We start from the raw sequence: 18,241 nt of genomic DNA on the forward strand, positions 1-18,241 counted from the left end.
TTTTTGGCGGCAGGAGGAAAAGTTATACAGGGCTCCTAAAAGTGTGCTTTTAACACAAAATCCCATACAGTTCCTTCTGTGTAACTAGAGCAAAAACTGTTTAAAAAAAAGTTCACCATGTTTGGAACGCGTATAGCACTCAAATTAATTTAACAGAATTTGCAGAGTATGACAGTTTTGGGTCACTGGTTTTCTCAGCTTGACTCTTTCCACTCTACTCGGGGAGGGCGCACCTTCCGCCAACTTTATTTTGAAATTAGGATGGTGGTGCTTTAGTAGTATCTGGAAAGTGACATTGCAGAGCTGTGGCTTGCCATAGAGAATGCACCAATTGTTATTGTTAGTGTGTCCTTATACCTGGGACCTTAATGTGTACTGTTAGCTCTGCTCACATTGTCCAAATGTGATACGCGCCCTCATTTGGGTCAGCCTGCAGCCCAGCCCCCCAACAAACATACACAAAAACCATTTTATTTACATGTTTTTAAAGTACCTCTGCTCTGTTTTCATATGCCGCCCGGGCCACGTCTCTTGTTACACCGACCTAACATCTTTGTACTCACACACCTCCAGACAGAAACCAGCAAGCTGAATGAGCTTCCTAGTTCCTGTCTGTTCCTGTCTGTGTGTCGCACGAACACAAAGCCGGAAAGTGATTCTCTGCACTGCGGCCCCTGGGAGTGCTGCTGCTAGCATGGCAGCACAGGTGCCAGTCCCTGCAACACCCAGTTCAGCCCCCTGGCTGCTGACTTTGAATCAGGCCAGCCAGGGTGAGGGACTGAGCCATGAAGGGCATCCCGCCCCTGAATGTGCTGCAGTGCGGCTGCCTGGCATCTCAACATTATGTAATGAGACAGCGCAAGCCTTCCTGGGCACCCCAGCTGGGCTTGCGCTGTCCAATTATATAATTGATGATTGCGGCCCCCCTGCCCTCCCTCCAAAAGTTGGGGGGACAAAAAGGCATGCCACAGAAGTTGGGGGGGACAAAACCCCCTGCCCCCCCCATAATTACGCCCATGAGCATGTGTGCAATTTGTGTGTTAGTAGGTACAATTTGGGCACGTTAGTTCAGGGAGCAGTCCGAGGCTTTGATGGGCAGTGTTGGGAGGGGCACAGACCATATCATAGAAGATCATAGGTTTGTACAGCGAGACATAAACGACCATAAAAGGCATAGCGACGCACTTTAAGTTATAGAAATGCACGAACAAGACCTACCACACATCCTGCTGTCCTTCCTATGCCCCGACGAGGGAGCTTTGAAGAGGAGTCAAGGGCAGTCTGGAGACTCCGCTCATTACCATAAGAGAAGTGCTAAGGGTTATCGGAGGAATACATGATTGGTTCACAGAAAGGGTTCAAAATGTGCCCATTTCACCTTCCTTAATAAGTTGGTTGGAAGGGTGAGCACCTTGTCAAACCTTCCTCTAACTTACTGAGGTGCTGTGCTCAATGCCAGCTGCAGAATTTCACCACTATATCCCGCAAATAGGTGAGGGGCCAGAATCCCTTTTAACTTCTCCCAGAAGTCCACCCATGTGTCCATCACAAGCCTTAAACTCCTCTCACACCTCGACATTCACAAATGAAATGACCACCTTCCCTCTCACCTGGACATGAGGTCGCGAAACGTAACTTCATTTTCAGAATGGTGGCAAAACCCTGTAGGCGGGTCCTTCTCAACGGTACGAGGAGCAGAAAGGATACAAGGTGGAGTGTGGGTCCTTCAAAGTGTCTCTGGTGCTGAGTGCACACCTTTTATCCTAAATGGAGTGTGGTGCTTCAGGAATGTGAAGAGAGGCCAGCAGACTGCGGATGAAGGGGGATTAAAACAGGAAGGAAGGGATGGACAATCCAAAAACCTTGAATTCATAGTATCTAAGGTCCCTTAGTCTGTACTGAGCGTTGCCAGAGGTCATGGCCTGTATTTTTGACGGAAAAAAAGATAAAACCAAGGACTGTTTCTCTTTAGTCAGTGAGATCAATGCAAAACATTTCTATTGCCAACACAGCCAGTGAGTTAAGTTACACAAACACACAGAGTCCCATTAAACACGATATTACAAAACAAGAAAATGTAGGTGCACTAAAACCTAGGGATTCGGCAATATTCCTGCTTTCAGTTAAAATAATCTCAACAATTCAAACATTAAACATTTACGAATTGAAAATGCATATATTGTGGCAAGCCATAATTTTAGCTATAAACACTGGTCACTCGTTTCTGCAATTCTTGCAATACAAAATACCACCTTAAGAATAGAAATCACTCCCTAAAAGAATCATTTGAATGGCAACTTCAACCCATAGTGAGTGCAATACTTCCACTTCAGATTCTTATCTGCAGCCCGGGCTAGATGTGTGCTATATATAACCAGGTGGTCACAAGCAAATTTGGCCATTATCCACCTTCTAAAACATGTGTTTTCGAAAGCTTCTATGTGTGAGAGGTGACTATTACGTAGCCCTTTCTGTCTGTAGTGATGGAAATTACTATTGTTGGCTCTTCAGTGGGAAGTTGCAATCCACTGCAATCTGTTGGAATAGTTCTGCCATTTTAGAGACGAAAGGGTGTGAACATGTCCCATGCCACCACCAAGACATCCCTCTCTCTTTCAACCCTTTCTTCAACATTTCCACCTGCACACAACATGCAGATGGATTTACTGCTGGCATGTTCTTACCCTCCCACACCTCTTCTTACTGCAATGACCTTACATCATACCTCTGCTGCGCTGCATGCATAAGTTCCCTGCTTCTGTGTTCTTCTACAACTCGCATACCCCCAAACTGCCTGGTCTTCCCAATCTCCTTCTCAGTCGCTCTCTATTGCCACTCTCTTCCACTCCCTCTTTCTATCTTCACCACACACCCTTTGCCCCTCCTAAACCACAAGGTAATGATGTCAACACGAGCCGTCCTTTACAGTACCCACCCCCTCCTACATTCTTTGTATGTATGATACCCCTTCTGTTACCCAGCAATGGTATCCTGCTTGGCCACTCTGCCTCTTCATGCCTACCGCCCAATCCACAATGTGTGCATGGCCTCATACCTAGCATACACAGCTCGCCCCGCCACCACCCAAGCCTCTCGGCCTCTCCTGAATTTAATTTCGATTCCTTTAGCACCCTTTTCTGCATTAGTGTGTGTCATGTATGCCTCCAAAACAATGTTGATGTATCCATTCCTCTATATTTTTTTGGGGCCTGGGTCACATGCTGACCAACTACATAAACAAATGTTGCAGGTCCCCTCAATGGAGTAGACGGGATACGACGAATAAACATGATTGCATTGGAAACCACCCCCTAAGCCCTCTCTATATCTATGTACATGTCCACAAGGGCAATGTGATACTCCTTCTAAGTAACAGAGAGATCGGTTTCCATATTTGCCCATGTGTGTTTGACACCTATGCACACGTTCACCACGGAATCTCTCCATCTATTGGGAGTCATGGATAAAAGATAACCAGTTGATATGGAGAGACCATTCTGGCTCAGCACCTTAACATTGACTATAAGTCATGATCTGTACATTTCTATTTACCTCTCTATAGCATAACAATCTGTCTTACATTGGTTTCAAATTATCTGATGAATGCGATCACTGCTGTTTGTTTTTTTTCCAGAATGAAGCGAGGTCGACTGACAGTGACAATTGATAGCCAAGTTCTTCAACTACAACAGACCATGAAGAAACAGAAGACTGGGCTTCACCTGTCCCTGTTGAGCGATGCTGACCTCCAGGACTCGTGGATGGACTGGGGCAACCTGCCACATCATGTTGTCCTCCAAATATTCCAGTACTTGTCCTTGGTGGACCGAGCTCGCGCATCGTCGGTGTGTCGCCGATGGAACGAAGTCTTTCATATCCCTGACCTCTGGCGGAAATTTGAATTTGAACTTAACCAGCCAGCTACGTCATACCTGAAGTCCACTCATCCTGATCTCATTCAGCAAATTATAAAAAGACATGCCAAGCACCTGCAGTATGTAAGCTTCAAGGTAAGGGTGGGAATCACAAAAACCTGGGTGCTCAGTGCACATTTCCCTTTTGTGGCATATCCACCTTAAAATGAAAATGTAATGTTGCACATGCAAATACAAACAATTTGAGTGTGCCAAATTTAAATACAGTGGGCCTAATTCACAGAACGTTTAGCACGGAGCAAAGTGGCTATGCACTGCAAAAGTACACTTTGCACCAGGCCTAATTCACAGAGTGGGGCAAAAGACTATGCACTGCAAAAGTACTCTTTTCACTGCGCTAAATCGGCCTAATTCACAAAAAAACACTAATTCCACTCAGGCGTTCTGTGAATTACCCCATTATCGCTATCATTATTTTTTTTTACTATATTCCGAAAATATTTATTTCCAAATTGCTAGATAATTCAATTGAAAATGGTCTAATAAGCATTGCACAATACATGAATATACTAATTAATTAAACATATAACATTACCCTTTTATTTTAAACCGAGATGTTAATTACATGGACAATACAATTAACAAGTCCAGCTTACACTTACATGTCCATGACCGTATCTTGGCATTGTCATACCTTTCTGGCTCGGGAGTAAAACAAAGGCATTGGAATCCAGATTACAGTGCCTTTTTACTCCACGACCAGAAAAGATTGTTAAGGTCATCCGCCATGGACATGCATGGCAGCCAACATTATTGCAAAGTCAGAGACTCTTGCAGTTGCAGCATGGAGCAGGGGAAACATGCAGAGCAGATTACATGCTCAATGCCTCTGCTCCATGCAGGACATTCATCTAAAATGGCCCAGAGCATATAAAAAGGTAGGGAGGGGGCTGTTTTATCATCCATGCTATTTAGTGACCAAATAAAACACGATCAAGCATGGGTGAGGGTGTGATCTACAACAGATGGTGGGTGGTCTTCATGTTTAGATTGCGTAAGCCACATTATATCGAAACATTGGTGACTTCTCTACAAGACTGGATTAGCAAAGTGAGCAAGATAAGTCCTATTTTTTTGTGCAGTGGGCTCTGTGGATGTGGCCAAAAATGCTGAGATCAACATACAAAATCCACAAGTAGCTACCCAACTTTTATACAACTAGACCATGGATGTAGCCCTAATGTCCGTTCTGTACGTCTATGTTAGTTACATTCAATAGTAGTAAGGTGGGTCAGTCAAAAACACATATCACTTTCATTGTGATACCATTATAGAAAGTACATAAAAAGATAAAAATAAACTTTTGTCCATACCTGCCACACTTTGAAGTAAAGGCCCAGGTAGGATATGTTGCAACACATTGTACAGGCACCAAATATCCCTGTAGAGACACACCCATTTTTTAACTTTAATTTCTTTGCTTTTAGATGTTCCACCCTAGGGAAACATCAATGACACTACTCAGACAACGTCACCAGTCCTGAAGACAGCACTAGCACAATAACTTTTTACTATATGCCAGAAACACCATCCAGTGTCGACTAGATAGATGTTTGGTCACCATGACCTCGTTCTAAGTCACTGTGTATACTAACCCACACTGTTAAGAAATAAGGCACCCTCGAAGTAACAGAAAGTTACAGTGTTAGCCCTGCGAGGATATTTTTAAATCACATGAACAAATAAAATTTGTTGATGTGTTACATGCAAATTGGGTGCTGTTCTGATATGTACCCGTCGTAAGTCACGATGTGTTAAATGTGTGTTGCATCTACCGCCGGCCAGTGGTAGACAGGTGGGGTAGTCTTACAGTGACATGTACACAATCTTCTCCTTGCTACTGGTTACTCGTCTTTGACTGTAAATCTAAACCTGAAATATGGGTATGACAAATTAATATCCATTAACAGAATAAAATGTGCACGCAGCTTGATATCTCTGTGCGTGCAGCGTGACAGGCGGGACGGGACGCACATGGATTGCCAAGCAATCTGCCTGCTTAGTGCAGGTGGATAAGAAAGGCAGATTCCATACAAATCCAAAGCATCTCCAAGGTGGACCAGAATGTGGTTGGGTTTTTCTGATGGAGGAGGCGTGAGGGTGCGATTTGGAATTCGACATTTCTATCCGTGCCCTAAAGCCATCATAGAAGTCAACCAAAATCGCACGCTGCATCGCAAACCTGCATAACAAGTGCTTGGCAAGTTTCTAAGCATCGTGAATGAACTCTTTAGAGTTGAACATGAAGAGGCAACCACAACCATGTTTACAGAACAACCAACCCAGAAATCATTACATGTCATTTGGCTTTATATATTGATAGTCTCGGGAGGATAGCTCAGGGGCAACGCGCTCGTCTTGGGCTCGTCTTGGAAACAAGATGACACGGAGCATCACAGGTGCGATCCCCAGGTCTGCTGAGGTTTGAAACCTCTGGGTATTAAGAGTGTTATAAATAACCCATTACAATTACAATTGTAGGTAGCCTAACACCTGTGCATGTGGTCTCCAGGCATGGCATTGCACAGGGTGTTGTTTGCCTTCATTTTTGGAGTGAGGATGATAACACCAGAACTGCACATGGTATGAGGCTGCCTCCAACTTGAAACACTTGTGTATGGGCGCATAATAAATAATCAATCAATCAACTGAAATAAAAGGAGGGACAAGTCGATGACAAGACTCTAGACGTGCATGCATGAATGCACGTGTGAAGGAAACAAGTGCATTCCGACACTTTTATGAAATCAAGTGAAACCCATTACTAAGCATGAATTGCTTGCTAATAATGCCATTCACCACTTTCCAAATATAAGAAAAAGCTCGTGTAAACCGAAAGCCTGGCTGCAAATGTAAGAGTTTGCATATACTATGTAAGGTATATAAATAGAATGTGACACATTGAAGCACTCATTTAGGGCACAGAAACTAGTGTGCAGTGATGTGCAGGTACCAATTGTTACAGCTAACCTCGTGCTATAACTTAACATTGCCACTCTATTTAGTTCCTGATTACGTCGTATAGAACATCACAGCTTCAAAGATGGTCCTATTTGATAAATAGTGAAAGTGGTTTTACACTGCCCTCTAGTGGTCAAAGCATATATGTCGATTGGAAAATAAAAGTGTCTCTCTCAAAGGGTTATTTTTATCAGAAATGATAAATGGATGCAGGGGACTGACAACGTAGGAACTTATTTGCTGGTGGGACCCCTGCATGCAATGTTAAATATTCACAGTACTGGGGGAGGGGTCTGGGGGGGGAGTACAGGGAGACAAACTCGCACTTGCTCTTTTATTATCCAGCATGTTGAACAAACAATGAATGCCTGTAAATGATGCTTTGAAGGCAGCATTTGGTAGTAGATTTGTATAGAATCCACTTGGTCTTGGGCAGGTGCAAAAGCAAGCTGATTTCATAGACATCCATTTGTTTTTTGACAGCATGAAAATCTCATGCAGGCGTAAAGCGAAACACACTGACAAGACAGGGTAGGGCAGCACATCGGAGAGCTTATCCCCACTCCTTGACCCCACCTCACCTTCAGAGTGCCGGAAAGTGGGGCAGAGAGGTCAATCAAGACATACAAGCATTATGCTCTGCTCTACACTCTGATTTAACACTCGGTCCCATTTAAAATGACCGTGACAGTGTTCTTGCGTAGAAGAAACAAAAATGTACAATTAACACATCGGAATACAATACAAAATGCAAATCCTTATGTGTCTCTCGTGTTTGTGATCTGTCCAAAGACACCTTTGCAAAGATACAAACATTGTCAAGAGAAACAAAGGCACAGAGAGTGTGTGAGAACAATATGACAATTTAATTACTGAAGAAAGGCAGAATGAAATGAATGAGAACACAGATAGGCCACAAACAGACACATCTGATATATTGAAAGCATGAATGCAAAAACCCGACCTCCCCAACAACTTGCATGTGTGCTTGATAGAATTCCTAGCCTACCATTGAATGCCCATAAGGTGGGCCACCCCACCTCCCCCCACCCCCCATACTGAGCAAGAGAGCTAACAGAACATGCACCTCTGTATTTCCTAGGTATTCTCGGGGAATTTCCTCATCATTTCAATAGGAACGTGTGGAGATCGTGTATGCCAGGATTTCTAGAGCACAGACACTCTGGGCCTGCTCTACAAACGCCTTCTTCAATGGGAAAACCCTGTTGAAAAAGGGTTTGTAAATCAGATCCATAGTATTTCATAACAGTTGCTATGGTATTGCAGTGCATGTATTGAAGCCAGAGGTGCAATTTAGAGCAGCACTGATGTACAGAGTAGACATTACAGAAGGTGGAAGCAGGGCCAGAAAGGGGTGCATTTACACTGGTAGCAAACGTAGAAAGGATGGGGAAGACCTGGTGTTGAAGGGGTGCTATTAAGAAACACAGATCAGGGACAGGCACTAAGCACAGGGCCGGTGCCATATTTCCTTATAACGTTTACAGTGGGATGTTAGCAAAGAGTTGAGCGGGGTGGTCATTCGCAGGAGGGACGGGTGGGTGAGGGGGACTCTTACTCAAAAGTAAAAAGAGCGTGAGCCTTGTCCACGTCAGCTTGAGCCTGGAAAATAACTACCTGCTGGGATGTAAATTAAGAGAATGAAACGTGATAGCAACCAACATGTTATCTCTAGACAAGCCTTGTTTGGAAGTGTATCCCGTGAGAAATTCTAATACAAATATTCTGTTGGTTTCCTTGATTCTGTGAGGAGCGTTGTAGGGCATATCGGGGGGGTGGGAGGGGCTCTGCTTGCATCTTATTCCCAGCACGTGCTTTTTAATTCCATTCATTATATGGGGACATTACTATGTATATTTGTTTAATTGATGTGCCCACTGCTGGTTAATCTTGACCATGTAAAATGAAAGCCACTACATTTGCTACATGAATATAATATTTCATAATATCTGGCCAATGTTGGTAGGGCAGGGCATGACACCCTGTATGCTGAAAGTGCACTCTTACCTTTGTGATTATGAAAGCTAGCACACAAAAACATGACCACAAAGGGTTTATTTTAATGGCATCCTTGCATCCTTGCAGGTTGACAGTTGCACGGAATCTGCTGAAGCAGCCTGCGACATCCTGTCACAGTTGGTGAATTGCTCCATCAGAACCCTGGGTCTTATTTCAACAGCACGGCCAAGTTTCATGAATGTTTCCAAGGTCAGTGGTCAAGGCAATCAGTAAAGTGTTTTGTAAAGACATGTGTCCCACTGCATGGCCAATATTTCTACTTAAATCACCCTAAACGCAGAGAAACATTAAATATTGTCGAGTGCCGTAGGGCATACTTGTTGCCCATTTTGTATTGCAACTGAAACAATTACTAATGAAAGCAAAACAGTTGAGCATATAAAACAAAATACATTATCTTGCCACAATGGGAAACAATACAAGCCACAATGGGATGTCATGTATGATGTGATTAGCAATGTCACCAGTGATGGCATCAGTGATGTAATTTCTGATGTCATCATTCTGGTCATATGCTGCGCAACAGGCGGCAGAAATTTAAGGTGGCTTTGCCTGAAATGTCTGCCAACGTCAGGGTTTTTTTTGCATGAAAGTTTCATCTTAACGTCCCTGCAACTAACGTTTTTTCCCTGAATTGCAAAGGTTTTATCAAAAATTGTACCCTGCGCGCTGCAAATTCAGAGAAATCTTTGCTCCGATTGGAGCTTTTCCGAGCCTTACCTTTCTGTAAGCATGATCGCCTTGCAGTGTACTTCTCACGCCGCTCTCTAGCCCGACATGGAAAGGGAGAACGGGCTATGTGTAGTCCCTTCTCCTTGTTCCATGGCGTCCTTTCTTTTTGTTTATGTTTTTTTCATTTGTTTTAACGGCCACCATGGAAAGGGAGAAGGGACAATGTATAGTCCCTTCTCCCTTTCCATGGCAGTAATTTTCTTTGTTTACCAGGGCTGACATGGAAAGGAAAATTGACTATGTTTCCCAGTCCACTGTGGCCATTTAAAAAAAAAAAAACAGCATTAATACCCCGGTTTAACGGGCCGGGGTAGAAATGGCAATAAGCCCTGTGTCATGTAATGACCCTACGGGCCTTGGGGGCATTACCTGATGCAATAATGCCCCACGGCTCATTGCCTAATTAGTGGCAAAATAAAGTGCTGCTGTTTTGGGGCTGTATTGCTACCTGCAGGATTGTTTTTGGTCCTCCCCTGCGTTGCCCCGTCCCTGAACGAAGAGGAAGGGAGGGGGAGATATAATTTCCCAACACAACCCTTGCAGTGAAGCCCGATTGGCAAAGTCCAGTGCTGCTGTTTCCGGGCTGTATTGTTACCTATAGGATTGTTCCCGGTGCTCCCCTCTGTTGCCCTGCCCCCTGGACGAAGAGGAAGGGAGGGGAAGATAATACCTCCCAGCACAACCATTGCGGCGAAGTACGACTGGCAAAGTCCAGTCCTACTGTTTTCGGGCTGAATTGTTACCTGCAGGATTGTTCCCGGTGCTCACCTGTGTTGCACTGCCCCTGGAGGAAAAGGAAGGGAGGAGGAGATATAATCTCCCTGCACAACCCTTGCGGTGAAGCCCGACTGGCAAAGTCCTGCGCTGATGTTTTCTGGATGTTGGGGAGGCTGTGTGGGGGCTGAGTGAATACCTGGCTGTCTGATCGTCTGCTGAGCCAGCAAAGAACGACAGGAATTGCACGCATAAACAGTAAAGTGAAGTGAAGGAGCCAAGCCTCCATGCAGTAAGTTACAATCCCCAATCCTGCAGCTGATCCTGTGCGAGCAGCCAGGCCACTGGGAGTGTGTGAGCAAGGGGACTGTAAGGCAGGGATAACTGCATGGGGGAACATCTATTTGATCTTGCTGAAACACAAATTATTTAACTGTCTACCTGTGCGCAGTGACAGGATTTATTTCTGGAAAGTGCAAACCCTAACTTGTTAAAAGGGATTCAGATACTTAGACATTGACTGTGAATGTTATAATATGACAAGGCTCTGCTTGGGAGCTGTGTAGTTAGTTAAAATTCCGGTCCTGGTGAAGGCCGTTTTTATCTATAGCTATTTGAACTGCTATAGGCCGAAACACAGACGTGTCGACTCTTTATGAATATTCATGTCCGCCGCACACACAGGACACCAAATATCTTATGTTTAGTTCAACACTAATGCCAAATCCTATATAATGCACAAGTGGATGTATGTTGTTTGTCACCAGACAGTCAAAAAGTGTATTCATGTATGCGTATATTGTTGTATATGTTTATTTGTTGGGAATATGCTGGGTTCACTTACCTGTGGCGATGATTTCGCCTATATGTAATGCACAGTAGTATTTTTCAGTTATAAATCATTTTCAATTTGTGGTGTGTCTTTTTGTAAAACCGGCGTCGCCCTGATACAGTTTGATTTAACTGGAGAGATCAGGGAATTGCCAGGCACTCCTCTTTTTCTACCATGGAAAGGTTAAAACATTACTTTGTTTCCAAAAACCCATTGTGACCTGCCCAGTTGAGGTAGCCACTGCAAGTGTTAAACATTTTTTTTTTGGTGCTTTTTATTCCTGTAATAATTTCACAGTAATAATTTCCAATAACAGAAATTCCAGCGGGAGTATCGGTTTGCCATTTCTGGGAATAAAGGAAAATATTGCTCAGAATTAAAAAGTCTTTTGTGTCCTCAGTAGCATTCAACATGTGTCCCCCTTCATCTTTTCAGGTCACATCACTCCACTCAATTGCTCCCCCCCCAACCATCTCCCATTTCTCTCTATCATTCATCACTTTGTGTGACACACATTCTTTTCTGAGCACATTTTGCAGCTTTGCTTCTCTAATCTCGTGAGATTCCTGTGGTATTCCCCTGTAAAACAAATATGTCCTACCTGTAACTGGCTCTCCAACCCAACCGCAAATCCCCACCTTCCCATGGTGTCTTCTTTCCCACTCCCAGCCTATAGCCTTATGTGATTGTTATTGCCATTGGCATTAATAAGGCGCCTATGGCCAGGCCATCTAAGTGCTGTGGTTCAAAAATCAGTGTTCCCACAGGAGTGACTCGATAAACAGAAGATTTGCTAGTCTCTTTCTGAAGTCCAGAACGTTATTAGACTCTGTAAAGTTGTGGGGGAGTTCATTTCAGTTTGATGGCATCCTTTTTCCTCCTCCGAATAGTGTTTTTGATTTCTTTCAATTGTAGCTTCTCCCAGTAATATTGTAGGAATAACTCACATCGAGTAAAAGGAAAAAGGTGACTTTTCATTTCTGAAAAGTCTCTTTGCTGCAAAGCAACAAGGTGGATATATATAAAGGTTTAAGAAAAAGAGGGGCACCCCATTGTCTCTGTCAACTATTTGAAAACATACTGGGTGGATTTACCCCAAACTAGGAAAGGCAATGAAGTCAATGCTTTGTGCCCAAATTGTTTCTTATTTTGTCCAAATCTGGCCAGCAGTTTGAACACTATGGCTCTACAAAAATGTCACCTTTTCTCTATGGGAAAATGAATGCGAGTAGGCTGAAAACAGCATTGTTATTTAATTTTTTTTGTAAATTGTTCCCACAATGTGTAGTTTTGTGGGGTGCCCGTGACAAACGATTGGTTTAGAAAGTGTCATCCCAATCCATCGACCAAGTCAAAAGTTAGCCTCTGCGACTGAGAAGGGACGACATCCCTTCTCCCCTAGGGAGGAACCTTTCCCATGGTGCCAGGGCAGTGTGTCCACAGTACAATAGACCCTGTGGGGGTGGCGCAGCGAGGGAGGATCACATGGGTGATGAACGCAACCCCTTCTCCAATGTTTAATCCTCCCTCTCACCTTTTGACAGATCCAGTATCTGGTATTGTCAAGTTAGTCCAACTAATATACTTGATAAGAGTCCATCCTCAGAGAGTGCAAAGTATATTACATATGACTCTATGTCATGTACTGAGAAGAAGATGATGACCAGGAGTCCAAGGATCACTATGGAGAAGCAGAGTGAGTGTTCTACCTTCTCAGCAACTGTGATTGGCCCAAAGCACTTTCATTTTCCAACAAAGGAGATTAAACACTCCACAGCTAAAATGCAATGGTAGAACAATCCTCCAAGTAGGAAACAGGCAAGCTGTGCAAGAGTGAAAAGCACAGGAGTGAGCAGGAGGGAAGCCGAGAGCCGAGGAGGAGAATGCAAGCAAGTTCCCAGAAGCAAGGACTGCTCATGTTACTGCCGTGTGGAACCTCTGGGCATCCAAAGCATGGTCACAGTGCTAAGGAGAGTGGACGCACTGCCGGGAAGAAGCATGCATCAGGAAAGCGGCTGATGACTGCAACAAAGTCCTGAATGTGATCGGAGTCTCCAGAGACGCATCAACTGCCTGGGAAACACTGGTACCTTCCACAGAGAGGTAAACAGGTATGCGGGTTACCCGTATGGCGCAGGAGGTCCGGGGGAGCAAGGAGGTGAAAGCGGGAGCTGCAGCAAGAGTGTCTGGGTCCCTGGGAACAAAGTGTGAGTCTGGTATAGGCAACCATTTGAAAGCCATAAACAAAAGCCAATCTGAATATTCTGAGTCTGGGACCCACATCCAAAGAGAGATAGTCCATGCTGGGACTATTGCATGGCAGGAGAGTGAAACAAGCAACTGTGCATATTACAAGTTTGGAAATGAGAGGGTGAAGGCTTGGCTGGAGAGTATACCACGCTGATTTGAATATTGCAAGTCTAGGACCCACACCCAAATGACAAGTTCATGAAAGGTTTATTTCTTGGCAGGAGAGTAAACCAAGCAGTTATATTGCACATCTGGGACCCGCACCCAAAGGAGTGGCAGTTCATGAGGCAACAATTGTTTGGCAGTGAAGCAAAACAAGCCATTCTGAATAATGCGAGTCTGGGACCTGCTCCCAAAATAAGTGAAGAATACCAACTGAACCATTTCATACTCTTGGCAAAAGGAGTTTGCCACGTTGGTGGAATAAACAGGAGAAACATAACAAGTACATTCTTGTGAACTGCCTATTGACATTTGTATGAGCAAGTACAGGTCCAGGAGGCCCAAAAGAGAGAAAACCACTATAAGAAGGAATCTAGGGTGAAGGATTACAACCATAACCCAGGAATCCTAAATGTTTGAACATTTCTTTATTTGTGCCACTTGTAAATACCAGAATGTGAATTCTAATCTTATGTCTAAACGAAACCCTACCAACCACAATTATGACCCGATTCCTGCTATCTGGTCAGAAGACATGTGGCAACCCTAAGTGCACCCGTGTTGACTGTTGTTAATGCGTCTTTAACACAGGGCTGCATTCCAATGGAATTAAAAAAGTCCTATCTCACGCTCCAATTAAAGAAAAACACATTGTATCACAAGGTACTTACCAATTACCATCCCATTGCAGGTTTATCCTGGTTATGCAAAATCCTGGAGTAAATTGTTACAGTACATTTACAATACTTTTTGGAAGACCGGGGGATTTTGGATCTACACCAGCAGGTTTTAGACCAGGTCATGGGACCAAGACGGCACTCCTGTCAGTTTGGGATGACAATCTGAAGGCAGCCGATGAGGGTGAAACCAGGAAGCTACTCATGCTGGACCTCTCAGATGCTTTTGATACAGTAGACTTTGAAATTCCTATCTCAAGACTTTCTGCAGTGGCCCAGGTTTCCAAAGCATCATTACAATGTTTTACCTCGTTTCTAAATAATCAAACTCAGCAAGTTAAATTGGGTACTTTTATTTCTGATTCTTTATCATTTAAATATGTAGTCCCCCAGGGTTCGTCATGCTGCTTTTTAACATTAACATTTGTCCCCTGCTGGACATTTTTGGGGAATTTTGATTACTTTACCAGAATTCGAGTCAACACTTTGTGCCCAAGTTGTTTTGTTCATACCTGGTCCAATTCTGTCCAGTGGTTTTCACTGAGCGCTTGAGCAAAAATTGGGCTTTTTCTCATTGTGAAAAGGAATGGGGACTAGGCCGAAAGTGTGTTTGTTTGTTTTCTCAATAACCTTTTTATTTTTTAACAGATCTGGATGGAATTGGACCAGGCAACTCGGGCACAAAGCTTTGACTCGACTTTTGGAATGGGTCTGGAGTTATTCCATCGACTAGTTAAAATATTTGATGGAGACGAAGGTGCCCTTTCTCCCAAAATTATAGCTATATCTCAATGGTACTTTGCAGCAGTGAGAGATAACCAGGGTTATTTCCGAAATAACCGGGGTAGCTGAAAACAAAACGTGGACCAAATGCCATTTGGACGAGGAACATGGATTAAATGGAATCTGGCTAGAGGTGGGGAAAGAAATTGTGAAGTTTGGGAGGTTGGGGTGGGATGGGCTAGGGACCATGTTCAGATCTCAAACTGTTTGTCATAACAAGGGTTATTTTCGCATAACCGGGGGTATATTAGAAAAAGGGATCGGGAATGAAAATGTGTCTCATGAATAACTGTTTATTTTATTAATAACTAGTGTTGTTTTATTAATAACTGGGGTTATTTGTAGGGAATTACTATTATCGGGGCTATATTAACCATTTTATGGGAAAACGTTTTTTCTAAAAAGAGAGTCAAAATAATTTGATTAATACCCACAATAAAGTGGAATGTTACAGCTACTGTGAGGTGGGTCTAATGGTTGTGGCCAAAGACTATGGCTGCTGGGTTACTTTAAGGAGTCAAATGGTGCAATATGGAAAGTGGACACAGCCGAAAGGCCCTTGATAGTGGGCCTGAAAGACCTGTATAGTGGCCGTGACCACATTGTGAGTCCAAAAGAAACATATTGGGGAATCATGTAAAATAGACCAGGCTGTGGCACTGGCCAGTGGTCTCTAAAAAACTGCGGGATAAGAAAACCTTTGAAATTCACTGAAAAAAGCCTTAGCTAAGGTGTAGTTAAGTTGTGCACATTTAACACCACAAAACCCTTGCAATTCAGCAGATGTGGGAAGTCATGAACAGCTTAACTTGGTAGATCACCATATAATTCAAACAGATTGCAGTGGTACAGCAGTTCATTTGAAAACTGGCATTAGTTTTAAAAAATGATTATCTTTTCTCACATTTCTTTTATTTTCTTTGAAATTGTGAATGTATTCTATCTTTGGCACAGAGTTACCCAAATACTGCTTGGCAAAATTGCTGCACCACTAGACGCCAACAGCTTTTAAACACTGTCTTAGATGGTTATAAATGTTGTCACATCTTTGTGATGTCTCCCTGCTGCAAATAGTATCATGTGTTTCAATATAACTGTATGCATAGCATCTGTGTTATCAATGTGCATTTCAGGCTGAATTAATGTGTTGTTTTTGTTTTAAAAGAAATGTACCAAACATGTTTTCAAGTTTGATGAATCTGACATCTGTTGTCAAAATATGTGCCATAATTGTTTGACAAACTGCATACAATGGAATATGTCTACTCATCTCATAATGGCTTTTGTCGATGCTTATATACAGTAAAATGCAGTGTCAGCTAACCAGACACAGTGGAACAATTTTGCCAATGTACAAAAAGCCTTCTATTATACCTCAGACTCTATGTCGGCCTATACATTTTGTAACCATTACTTCTGAGCACGTGTTGTTGTTTTTGAGTCCTTACATTGCCTTTCCCTTATTATCTCAACAGACTCATTTTGTGTCCGCGCTCACCGTAGTCTTTGTCAACTCAAAGTCCCTGTCATCTGTTAAGATTGACGACACACCCATAGATGATCCATCTCTGAAGGTTCTTGTGTCCAATAATAGTGACACCCTAAAACTACTGAAACTGAGCAGCTGTCCACACGTGTCTCCGGCAGGTGAGTGACCTATTCATGGTAATGTATATGTTTGTTTTGTAGGCAATACAGCTTGCATTTTATGAGTTGAAGGATGGCAGGATACACAGGTCATGCAGGTATGAACCAGCCAGAGAGACCCAGCATATGTTGCTTGCCAGAAAATGCGGTGTAGATACTAAAGTGCTGACTTAGGAAGGCAAGGCAGTGATCTGCACTCTCATTTCACCATTTCCATTTTATGAACCATTGTGGGAATGTTAGCGAATTATGTTTTCACTGTGTTCATAAATTGTTAATATGTGTAATGGAAAAAACACTGTACTGTGTGCTTTCTAGTTTCTTCCCACTTGCAGATCAGTCTCATCTTGAATTTGGTATTATGATATTAACTACACCCTGTACATCATTGTTTGAGATGCTCGTTCTGCTATGAAGAATGTGTGTAAAGGATACTGATGGTCCAAGGAGCTAGATTAATGATATGTCAAATAGCTAGAATAAAAATACACATTTTAAATATATCTTTTTTTAATGTAAGAAATACATTTTGTATGAAGTAAAACATCATGTACCTTATTAAAGGGTAACGTAAATGCACTCACATCGTAACAGTGGATTTACAGGTCTAGTGTATATTTATTCTTAAACGTTGTGGGATTCAAAATATTGAATTAATACAGAACTGATTTTGCAGTCCCAATACATAGTAAAATGGGTTCAATGTAAATCTTTCACTTGGCGAGTGTCTTCAATTACTCTCTTTCAGTTGGGCGCTGGAATGCACAGTCTATCCGCAACAAACACACATTCCTCACTGCCACTTTTACTCACAAACTTTATTAACACTGCAGGACCCTGCTTCCCCTGATACCACCTTTGTACACTCTTTCCATACATCCAAAAGAGGAAGAGGTAGTGGGGATGGTCCACTGATTTGCGAGGCACACCTTACCACACTCTTCACCATTTGACTTGTCACCACCCTCCTGTGAGTTCACTGCTACCCAAATAATTCTACCGCCCCATACACCATTCTCTTGATTCTTAGAACCTTGGGCCTGCTCAACTCCTACATTCGTGATCCTGACCTCCTTTACTCCAAAACCTCGAAATCCCCTATTGTACTCAGGAGTGACACCACCATCCATGCAATTTCCTCTGCCCTCAAATTTGATCTGATTCTCTTTCCTGTGACAGCTCTCTAACCCCAATCTCCAACCTACCCCACATTTCCAAGGGAACCCTCTTTATCTTATCTTCCATTCCTACTCATTTTCCTATATAATTAATTGATCCCTCGCTCCATCACTTCAGTATTCCTGCATATCCCCTTTTCCCTCTCCCAACTCTTCAATCTCCAAATGGAACTTTAAACCTGACTGCCTAACCCTCTCCACAGGCAGAGTCAGAGCCTTCTTTCTATCGCTCAATTGGTTCCTCCCTTTTGTAAGGCCTTCTTTGACTTCAACTAGGCTCTGAGCTTCCCCTTTCAGAACCACTATCCATATCAAGCATTCACTCCTATC

General features: G+C 43.1%; 1 protein-coding gene across 4 annotated transcripts in view; it reads left to right on the forward strand.

Annotated features, from left to right (window-relative positions):
* The window catches only part of LOC138581337 (F-box/LRR-repeat protein 21-like), a 150,326-nt gene that overhangs the window by 109,736 nt on the left and 22,349 nt on the right, over positions 1–18,241 (forward strand). For all 4 annotated transcript variants that reach the window (XM_069652598.1, XM_069652599.1, XM_069652601.1 and 1 more), the window contains 3 exons: positions 3,635–4,010; positions 9,003–9,125; positions 16,562–16,733. In XM_069652598.1, the coding sequence (XP_069508699.1) occupies positions 3,635–4,010; positions 9,003–9,125; positions 16,562–16,733 (671 nt within the window). The remainder of the gene's footprint in view (positions 1–3,634; positions 4,011–9,002; positions 9,126–16,561; positions 16,734–18,241) is intronic.

This window comes from Ambystoma mexicanum, chromosome 3p (assembly GCF_040938575.1).
Source record: "Ambystoma mexicanum isolate Mex_15411 chromosome 3p, UKY_AmexF1_1, whole genome shotgun sequence".
Taxonomy (NCBI): Eukaryota; Metazoa; Chordata; class Amphibia; order Caudata; family Ambystomatidae; genus Ambystoma; species Ambystoma mexicanum.